This window comes from Notothenia rossii (assembly GCF_949606895.1).
Source record: "Notothenia rossii genome assembly, chromosome: 7".
NCBI lineage: Eukaryota > Metazoa > Chordata > Actinopteri > Perciformes > Nototheniidae > Notothenia > Notothenia rossii.
The window spans coordinates 20,328,740-20,339,270 of record NC_136905.1 but is presented as its reverse complement, the minus strand read 5'-3'; the positions used below and the strand labels follow the sequence as shown (position 1 = coordinate 20,339,270).

Genomic DNA, 10,531 nt, shown 5'->3' with positions numbered 1-10,531 from the left:
AGACACTTCATAGACAGGTTTTTAATATATTTGTAAATATCTGAGACCTATAATATATGCCTAAAAATAGTATAATAGGAGACCTTTAAGTTTGGTGAAGTTTTTTTGTGTTTTTCTACTTGGCATTCTTTCTCACTATGATTGTTTATATGTTTGAAACTGTGCCTGCCTTTTTGTCTTTGCAAGAAATTAAATTTAAACATGTTGTCAGCTCTCTTATGTAAGTCGCTTTGGATAAAAGCGTCTAACAAACTATGTGAAATGCAGTACCATACAGGATATGAAGAGTCAACGGTAACCCCACTAAGGCGTACTGTTCTCTGTCCACAGGCGGTGACCGGCCATGAAGAAAGTGTGGAGGCCTTGCTTCAGCACAACGCCAGTTTCCTGGTGCGAGACTGTAAAGGGCGCACACCGGTCCACCTGGCAGCGGCGTGTGGACACATTGGGGTACTGGGAGGCCTGCTGCATGCTGCCCAATCAGTGGAAACACTCCCTGTCTTAACAGACAACCAAGGCTACACCCCACTGCACTGGGCCTGCTACAATGGTACAGAGATGAGGGGTTTGAAATCCTCCATGGAAAACATTCAATACAGTTATGAATATGTATTTAGGAATGTATGCCTTTTTTCAAAAGAAACAAATTGGTAAAAAGAAGCACTTGACGATGACAGCATACATTTTTCATGTTTGGTCTTCATGTCGTTTTTCATGCAATGTCTTAATGCACTCAAGGCTCAATTCTCACACATGTTGATGAGGACAAATGTTTCAACAGAGCCCTGATTGTAAGCACCTTGTGATAAAGGCTGATGTGGTTAATGTTTTCTTGTGTGCAGGTCACGATACGTGTGTGGAGGTTTTGCTGGAGCAAGAGGTTTTTCACAAGGCTGAAGGCAGCTCTTTCAGCCCCCTCCACTGCGCTGTGTAAGCTCTTGAGCCGTCTTCTTCTTTTTTGATCGGTGCATGCAAAGACATAACCTCCAACGGATGAAGTAATTGTGCTCCTTTTCTCTTTCTTTAGAATCCATGACAACGAAGGGGCTGCTGAGATGCTGATAGACACTCTGGGCCCTGCCATTGTCAATGCCAAAGACAGTAAAAACAGGTATATACACATTCATATAAAGACAAGTACAACTGACTCAACATTTTTGTAACTTTATTTAAAATTCATCTCAAATAGGATGGCTCTGATAAAAAAACGTACCCTTATTCTGATGTTATTGTTGCAGGACCCCACTGCATGCAGCAGCCTTCACTGACCATGTAGAGTGTCTCCAGCTGCTGCTGAGCCACAACTCTCAGGTCAACAGTGTGGATGCTGTAGGGAAGACCCCGCTCATGATGGCGGCTGAAAATGACCAGGCCAACGCTGTCGGTATGAATGCTTCTCTACCTTAACGCCTTGAATGGAAATCAACTGTCAGGTGTAAAAATCAATGCTGTATTGTGTTACCTTCAATTTGCTTCCATATTTCACTTATAGAGCTGCTGGTGAGCAGTGCGAAAGCAGATCTCACTCTGCAGGATGCTGTGAAGAACACTGCACTTCATCTCGCCTGCAGTAAGGTTCGTATTGCCATATGGTGGCACTGTTCCTACATTCTCCAACAGCAAATATGCTACATGTTTCTGCACCTAATTGTTGAATTACCATTGTAAAATTGTATTTACAGCACCATTTTCCGATTTTTTTTTTTTGTATATATTTACCATGATGTTACTGTTTTCTACAGGGACATGAAACCAGTGCCTTGTTGATATTGGAGAAGATTACAGACCGAAACCTCATAAATGCTACTAACGCCGCCTTACAGACGTATGTATCACTTGTGTTGCTTTTGTCTTGTCTCTTCTGCATCAGAGCATTGGATTTCACTGGTGGTGTGGGTGTATTGCTGTGGGCATTTAAATTATTAATGCAGATTACAATTGTAAAATATTGACTTTCCTATCAGCACATGATGTTAAATCCTTTTTCTTTTTTTAGGCCTCTACACGTGGCTGCAAGAAATGGTTTAACTGTGGTGGTCCAAGAGCTTCTTGCAAAGGGAGCCAGTGTACTTGCAGTCGATGAAAACGGTAAATTCACAATTTTATTTTTCTCTTTATCGATGCCATCCCCTTTCATATCTGGTTTTTCACATGACATCAGGAACTTGCACCTAAACATAAACACTAATAGACACAGCAGGATCAGAAATGATTGCTTAGCTAGAGCAAAACAGCCCTTACAAATGTCTATGGTGCTGCTTTTATTATCAAGTTTGGGTAATAACAAGCAATTAAAACATTCTGAGTCAGGTATTATACTGATTTTCAAGATCAGCCTCATAGAAATGTTCAAATTCATGATTTTACGTCATTTAAATCGGAAAATCCCGATAAATAATTTAACAGATGTAACACCAATTCGAGAAACTGTGTCTTCCTGTTGGATAATGTATGTGACACTGTCATTGTTTCGCAGGTTACACACCCGCCTTGGCTTGTGCCCCCAACAAAGATGTGGCAGACTGCCTAGCCCTCATCCTGGCCACCATGATGCCTGTGTCCCCCTGCGCCCCGGCCCCCACCCTCCCTTTCAGTGCCATTAACCACTACACAACCAGCCCCTCCAAGAGCATCACCTTCGACAGTCTGCCCACGCTGCGCGACGAGCACAGCTCCTACTGCAGCTTCAACAACATCGGCCATCAAGACGGCCCCTATAAAGAAGAAGAGCTCAATGACTCGGACTCAGAGACATACTGAGGGACAGGAGGAAGCGATAAATGCATAAACACACACACTGTGTCTTAAAAAAAATCACCCACCGCCAGCTTGGGAGGGCAGAAGTAGAAAGAAAAAGCCCCCACAGGAGCCTTAAGAGCCCCCCACCCAACGAGAGAGCAAGAGAGGGAGGAGGTGCAGCAGGCTGGCCCACACTCATCCCGACCTCATGCAGCACCAGGTGTCCTTCAGCTGATACTGGACCTCAGTGACCGCTGCTTTACCAACACTGACTTCTTGAGTGCTAAAACTGTACGTACTTGTTGGGCGGACAGCGACTTTTGTACGGCAATAACATGCTGAAGAGGAATGGTAGCACTTCTCCAAGAGCTAAACTGACAGGGACCAAAAGACATGGATGCATTTTCGACTGTGTAAATGAGATTGTGAAATATTGGGTTTATTGGTTGGGGGGGGAGGGGGGGGTGATGATGATGCCAGTTTTCATTTTGGGGATTTCTTGATGCGATGGAGAAGGTTGAGGTCTGCACACTACACACGTCAGAATGCACTTGTCCTTCAAGTCTGTAAGTCTTACAGGCGTGGAAAATCATTTATATTTTTTAGATCAAAATTGTAATATACCCATGTCCATGTCTTAAACTCCTTATCCTCTAGGAAGAAAACAAGTCTGATTTACTGACCTTAAAAACATTTGATATGTGCACCGGGTTCTTTTTAAATTGATCAACCATACCTTTGTATATTGACCTGTCCATTGCGGTTTAGTCTTTCAAGAATAAATTATTTGTGTAATTTCAGTTCCTATTTATGTGTTCATTTCGTGCCTTCATTAGTTACTGAGAAAAGGTGAGTTTGTTGAGGCAGCTGTGAAAGTACAGTGATGCGCACTAGGTAGGTAATGAAACATTTCGAAGAATCACTGTACTGAGGTATCTGAGGCTCAGCATTGTGAGAAGAAACACTGTAAAACCAATGACAGGACAGCGTTTGATTTTCTTGTTTGAATGAATTTGCTCTTATATTAGTCAATGTTTGTTGACAGGTTTTGCTTGCTTTAACTTAAAAAAAGGAACCACTCGATTCAACCATGTTTCAGATCTCCCCATTTCTGTCTGTTTTCCTGTTTAAAAATCCTTTTAACTGGAAATATGTACAATACATTTGCTAGCTTCTTTAGAAAGGAACAGGTGTTTTTCCTCTTTTCCTGGCTTTTTCTCGAAGAGGGATGAATCTAGCATGTATATAGAAATTATAACTGTGAATTCAACTCTCCAATGAATTCTTTCAGTACTGAGATTGCTGTATATTTTATGAGTAATAAAGAAATGAGTTATTTAATAATGAGCATGAGTTTCATTGAGTATTGTGTTGTATTCCTTTCAATAAAAGACACATTGAAAGCAGTTTAACAAACAAGTTTAGTTTTCACAGCAGGAAAAGCACAGATTTAGCTAACATTGCCATGTTTTTCTGGGATACATAATGTTATAAATACCACCTTTTGCTTTTAGTATTTTAGTTTGTCATCAAGTTTGAGATAAATAAATAAGAAAGACCTATGAGACAAATAATTATCTACAGCTTTTTTCCCAGGCACAGTATCCATAAGAAATTCACCTAAATGTAACAAATGCATATTTTTCTAAACCGATGTGTGTATTTTAACGATATGAAGTGACTTTGGTAGAGCTGCACTGTAAAACAGGGAATATTTTTTACAATGTCGTTTCGGTGTTGCACTTTGTGGACGATCCCTGCCCACAAGTCGAAACCGTGAATATCTTGCTTACTTTACTGAATTAGGAAAGGCCTGAACCCACCCTCTATAACGCAATTTTGATCAATATAGGCTCTTGGAGGGCATTAAAGCCTCTCTTGTAATTCCAACGACATCTCAAAACCTTTATCTATCATCAAGTGTCTTTTACCATACGAGGGCTTTTGTTTTGAAATGACTTCCGAGAGTGCCGCCCCTCCTCTCGCTCAAAGATTTAGTTCATTTAGTAACTTTAAAAAGCAAAAACAAAACATTGCAGTTGTTTTTCTCTTCACTAGTTCAGCCAGACATATGTGTAATGTTATTGTGGGATGTCACGCGTAGTGTCTCCCGTGATTGGCTTACAACCCGGAAGCGTTGCATATTCCACGGGCAGATAGAGGATTGAAGCAAACAAGCAGATAGCCTGTTAATGTTGGTGGTAGTTGCAACATTTTATGACAGTTCTGGCCTCAGTTCACCTCTGCAGCTACATAAGTAACAGAGTCATAAGTCGTGTCTAACTGAGCAGCAATGGACGAAGTGACAGGAGCTCAGCTTATTGCTGAGTCCCTAAAGGCTCAGGTAAGACAGTTAAAAAATAAATGACTGATTTAGAAAGTTCTAACTTCTTATTGTAAGCTTTCCGTTTACGGAGCAGCGGTTTCTGAACTGAACTTTAACAATGTAACCAAGCGTGAACAAAGTGTGTCAAAGTTCAAGTGTTGCGCAGTCAAGTCTAAGCATTAACTTTAAATAAAAATGCAGTTATTTTCCTTATCACATTTCCTCTTAAAAGTCTTATGTCAGTGTGGTTTTGTTTCTTAATTTCTTCGTGCAGAAAGTGGAGTACATGTTTGGGATAGTCGGTGTTCCTATCATAGAAGTGGCCATGGCTGCTCAGGCTGCAGGGATCAAATATATTGGAATGCGCAACGAACAAGCGGTAAACACTTATTATTCTGCTACACTGCATTTATAATCCTCAACAACACAATCATATTTTAATATACCATAATTTCTGTCACACAACAGGCGTGCTATGCAGCATCTGCCACTGGATACCTTACTGGGAGGTAAGGTAATAGTAACTGAACAGAATCATTGAAGGAGATGGATGTCTCTTAACATGTTGCTGTCTCCTCTGGTTGTTTGTTTCCAGACCAGGTGCCTGTCTGGTGGTGTCTGGACCAGGACTCATCCATGCTCTGGGTGGAATGGCCAATGCTAACGTGAACTGCTGGTATGCCCTCACAAACTGATACTGATTTTATGCAGATTGCAGTGTAAAATGCTTGATATTTATCCTTTCTAATGTGTTTGCTTTGCACAGGCCGGTGGTTGTTATTGGAGGCTCCTCAGATCAAAACCAGGAAACAGCAGGAGCTTTTCAGGAATTTCCTCAGGTAATGCACACTTTTAATGTGGATGTTTGTCCACCGATGCTTCATTGAATTGAAACATTTTATTTTGTATTTGTTGGTAGGTGGAGGCATGTCGCCTTTATAGCAAGTTCTCTGCCAGACCCAGCAGTCTGGAAGCCATCCCTTCAGTGATAGAAAAGGTGACATACCGGCTTAATGTTGCACTGTCTTACATTTGTTTTATTTAGTACCGCAGACTAAGTAAAGTATCTCAAAGTTGGATTATATATTTTTAAAATCTGTTTCTTTGCTCATAGGCAGTCCGGACCAGTATGTATGGGCGTCCAGGTGCCTGTTATGTGGATATTGCTGGGGACATGGTCAATGCTAAAGTGGACAGGAGCCAAGTCAGGTAGGCTGTCATTTTTTATGATTGTTTTTCTGCATAGTATCACTTCTCTGATTACAGATGTGTGTTTGTCGTGCAGAGTTGTATCCTGCTGTCCATCTCCACCAGTGAGTTTGGCTGACCACAGTGCAATCGCAGAAGCCGTATCTGTCTTGAAAGCAGCTAAAAGACCCTTAATCATCATCGGCAAAGGTTACCTCAAAAGAAACATTCTCCCTCTAGAAACCCCATGTTTTCTATATGAGTAGTGAATCAGATTTGATCTTCAGATAAGTCATGATGACATGAGTGTTGATGCCCAACAGGAGCAGCCTATGGCCGAGCAGAAACGTCTCTGAGGGAGTTTGTGGAAATGAGCGGTCTGCCATTTCTGCCCACCCCCATGGGGAAGGGGGTCCTTCCTGATGATCACCCCAACTGTGTGGCTGCTGCCCGCTCCAGGTCAGCCTCCTTTAACTATAGGAATATGCAGGCATCAAAAAGTTTAAATGCATTCATTTGAGCCAATATTATTATTATCATTCTATATATAAAGGAAAATGTCATCACTTATAAATAAACACATGGGTCCCAATGTATATATATATATTTTTTTTTTAATGTACAGTTTTTGTTTGAACTCAATGTTGCACCACCTCGTCCTCTTTTCTTTCTCAGAGCTCTTCTCCAGGCTGATGTTGTGCTTCTGCTTGGAGCCAGGCTGAATTGGATGCTGCATTTTGGTCAGCCACCTAGATTTGACCCCGATGTCAAGATCCTTCAGGTTTGAAAATGAGCAATGGCTAAATTGTCTAATTGTGGAAAATCAGTTTTGCCTCTTTTACCTAATGCTAGAAATACCTCACTGGTAAAAACAAAAAGCAAGTGAAAATATCTTAATATTGTCCTGCCAGTGCAGTTCATTTGTTTTCTTGAGCCATATCTCTTCCACTGTGTTACTCTGTTGCTGCAAATCCTGTGCTGTGATAACAAGAGAGTGCTCTTTGAGCAGGTTGACCTTTGTCCTGAGGAGATGGGAAACAATGTGAGGCCTGCTGTTGCTCTCCTGGGAGACATCAACGCTATTGTCACACAGGTAACTACAACTCAGCGGGCCCACATACTCTTTCTGATGAATCCCTCTCCTTTGTGTGCTTATGTTTGTTGTGCATTAAATATATCCTTAGAGCTCGTATGTGTGTTTGTGGAAATGTCTTTGATTCTTTGTTTGTGTGCTTGTTTTTCAGCTTCTGGAAGGCGTACATAAAGATGGCTGGAAATATCCCTCTGAGGCAGAGTGGTGGGGCACACTGAAGGACAAAATTGCAGCTAATGCAAAAATATCCAAGGTGAATTTAGACTCCATTTTGAATGATAATGTTGCTCACCTTGTTTTTCATATTGTCACTATTTTTAATGTATTATTATTCATGCATTCTTTCCCCCTCACTATCCACAGGCGATGGCTCTTCAGTCGACTGTGCCCATGAACTACTACACAGTGTTTCATCATGTGTCCCAGCTGCTGCCACAGGACTGTATCATTGTCAGTGAGGGAGCAAACACTATGGACATAGGACGCACTATGTTGAACAACTACCTACCTCGACACAGGCAAGGCAGTTTTATTGTAACGGCACATAAAGACACACATTAGTCGATTATGTTATATGTCCCCAAATGTGGATAGAAAAGAAGACAGACATGATATTACAGTAGGCATCTGAAAGACTTTGTGGAATATTGTCGGAGCTCTTCTCATGTAAAGATTATGCTTTACAAGGATTTGTGCCAAAGGCTTTTAGGGGAAGAGACTCTAAGGTTTGAATACTGATACCAACTGGAACATGTATTTGTTGAAGCGAAGTACCTAATATGGGATCAGGTTGTACGCTAATCCTGTTGATGTGCAGGTTGGATGCTGGTACATTTGGAACAATGGGAGTAGGCCTTGGCTTTGCTATAGCCGCAGCGGCTGTGGAGAGGAGCGAGAACAGAAACCAGAGGATAGTCTGTGTGGAAGGAGACAGCGCTTTTGGATTTTCTGGCATGGAATTAGAAACAATGTGCCGGTGGGTTGGTTTCCTCCCTTTCTACCCCACATACTCTATACACTTCAATACCCCACTGTTACTTAATTGCATATTGTCTGTTTTGTTTTACAGGTATAGTCTCCCTGTGGTCATCATTGTGGTCAATAACAATGGTATTTACAGCGGAGTGGATCCTGAGACATGGAAAGAAATGGAAAAGATGGGAGATCTGACCACTATGTGAGTCCCACAACATCAGTCCCAGCAATTGACTATTCACTGTAATAGTTTCCTACATGTAATCAACTGTGATGTAATGAAATGGATCTCATGTCCTTATGTTGCTTGTCAGAGCCCCTCCTGTGACCCTCCTACCTGAGGCACGCTATGATGAGGTCATGACAGCATTTGGAGGTCGAGGGTACCTGGTGAGGACGGTGGAGGAGCTGCGCAATGCTTTACAGCAGAGCCTGAGTGACTGGGAGAAACCAAGTCTCCTCAACGTGCTCATCGACCCCTCTTCCGACAGGAAACAGCAGGTAACTGCCACCGGTCAGGAATATATACAGTAGAGTCATCACAGTCTCTATGAGAAGTTCATGTCAAAATAAAAGAATCCACTCAAGTTTTATTTTGAAGTTGGAGTCCTTTGAATGGCAGGCAGTCAATTATAAGCATAGATCCTGTTGAAATGCCATGCCCTCTTGTGGTTGTGAGTGAATGATGCTGAAACACCACTTTCCTGCTGCCTAAAACACCGTTGTGCTTTTCTCAAGCAATGGTCAATGCCTCAACCAAGGACACTTGGAATTAATTTGTCAAAGGTGAAATCTGCATGTTAATAAAGATAGTCGTTCTTAGAGAGGGATGGCACCACCAACAGATACCGTACATTTTGACGGTTTGAACAGAATACTCACCCAATTAGCTTCACCATTAATATCCCTGGCTGAAACCAAATGCCCAGATTTCTGTGCATTTGTCGATTGGACATGTACAGGACGTAAAGCTGCTCAAATACATCCCTTTTGCAGACTTCTAGAGAGACAAGATTAAAGGGTCATGAACGTGGCAGCGGTCATAACAATTGAGGTCTAAGTTATTTCTTAACACAATAATTGATTCCTTTTATGGTCCAGACATGACGTGATTTTAGAACACGGGAAATTGTGACCTGATGTCTCATATTTACCTGTTTCCCCCTGAGACAGTAGTACAGAAAGGAGATGAACAATGACCCTGATGACATTGACAGTCGCAGCAGCAAAGCCCGGCGAGATTAAAAGCAGCAGCATCTCGGTCATGAGTGCAGAGCAACAAACGGTTTGGTGTTTACTTGGCTCTGGTCTCATCCTTCTAGCTGCATGGCTGACATGCCTTACTGAGTAGTAATCCACACACTCCAGGTGCACTGCAGAACTGTTGTATTCCTCTCACAATCCCTCCACCTCATACCAACCTGACCTTTCTATTTCAGGGTCCCCATAATTAGAAAGCAAGGCCCTCTGTGTTTATGTTGAATGTATCTACGCAACCCTTCGCAAACATGTTTGAAGGTTGTATTGAGGGCTGTATACATGGCGCTCTCTGTGGCCCCGAGAAAGACTTGTCCTCTTATTAGGTGTGCTGGCCTATTGTTTGCCTCGAGACTGTTATCCATTTTCAGGTTGTTTTAGAGAGTGGAGGACTTTTCCCTCATATACAGTAGCTCTGTAACCTAAGGTCTAATGTAATGCTGTGTTGTTTGTATTGCAGGAGTTCCCTTGGCTCACACGCTCCAACCTATAGACTGAACGAGGGATCTGCCTCCTCCTCTGTCCAGAACATTATCAGAACAGCAGTGACCGTTTTCCTTATGGAAACTCAAACTGGATCATTATAAAGCTGCTGTAGCTTTTTGTGATTGTTTCCATGAAATAACTGAATATTTTCTTAATCAATTCTTACTACACAGTAGTATTACAAATAACTAAATAATTAATTAAAAAAATGTACACATACACTTAATGTTATTTGTCTTTATTTTTTTGTTTGAAATCTTTATCCATTTTCTTTTCACATAGTTAATATGAAATATTATTAACCTCAGAATCAGTTTTATTGCTATTCTTTTGGCATGCAAGGAATTAGCTTTGTGCATAAACATAGTAAGACTAGTTCAAATGAAAAAATAAAAGCATTTGGAAAATGAAGAAATATAATTCTAGAATAGAAGGGAAAAATACAATAAAAAATGATACTATAATTA

The 10,531-nt window shown here is 41.4% G+C and overlaps 2 protein-coding genes across 2 annotated transcripts in view; both read left to right on the top strand.

Moving 5' to 3' along the window:
• Window positions 1-4,086, top strand: part of ankrd28b (ankyrin repeat domain 28b) — a 16,190-nt gene extending 12,104 nt beyond the window's left edge. Inside the window, exons 18-25 of the mRNA XM_079692746.1 lie at window positions 151-550; window positions 843-930; window positions 1,028-1,111; window positions 1,239-1,384; window positions 1,493-1,575; window positions 1,743-1,825; window positions 1,997-2,088; window positions 2,477-4,086. Coding sequence (XP_079548872.1) covers window positions 151-550; window positions 843-930; window positions 1,028-1,111; window positions 1,239-1,384; window positions 1,493-1,575; window positions 1,743-1,825; window positions 1,997-2,088; window positions 2,477-2,760 — 1,260 coding nt within the window. The 3' untranslated portion in view covers window positions 2,761-4,086. The remainder of the gene's footprint in view (window positions 1-150; window positions 551-842; window positions 931-1,027; window positions 1,112-1,238; window positions 1,385-1,492; window positions 1,576-1,742; window positions 1,826-1,996; window positions 2,089-2,476) is intronic.
• A 727-nt stretch (window positions 4,087-4,813) lies between these two features.
• Window positions 4,814-10,285, top strand: hacl1 (2-hydroxyacyl-CoA lyase 1). Its single transcript, XM_079640543.1, has 17 exons — window positions 4,814-5,083; window positions 5,340-5,444; window positions 5,534-5,574; window positions 5,661-5,741; window positions 5,832-5,904; window positions 5,985-6,062; window positions 6,180-6,274; window positions 6,351-6,463; window positions 6,577-6,712; window positions 6,929-7,034; window positions 7,263-7,346; window positions 7,498-7,599; window positions 7,710-7,864; window positions 8,164-8,322; window positions 8,416-8,523; window positions 8,636-8,822; window positions 10,039-10,285. The coding sequence occupies exons 1-17, from the start codon at window positions 5,033-5,035 to the stop codon at window positions 10,069-10,071; spliced, it is 1,707 nt and encodes a 568-aa protein (XP_079496669.1). The 5' UTR covers window positions 4,814-5,032; the 3' UTR covers window positions 10,072-10,285.
• Window positions 10,286-10,531: the final 246 nt, after the last annotated feature.

Bases quoted from the DNA above. Each gene is read 5' to 3' on its own strand.
- hacl1 (XM_079640543.1), top strand. From the start codon at position 5,033: ATGGACGAAGTGACAGGAGCTCAGCTTATTGCTGAGTCCCTAAAGGCT. The intron at 5,575-5,660 runs GTAAGGTAATAG...GTTTGTTTCCAG, and splicing joins ACTGGATACCTTACTGGGAG to ACCAGGTGCCTGTCTGGTGG. The intron at 5,905-5,984 runs GTAATGCACACT...ATTTGTTGGTAG, and splicing joins CTTTTCAGGAATTTCCTCAG to GTGGAGGCATGTCGCCTTTA.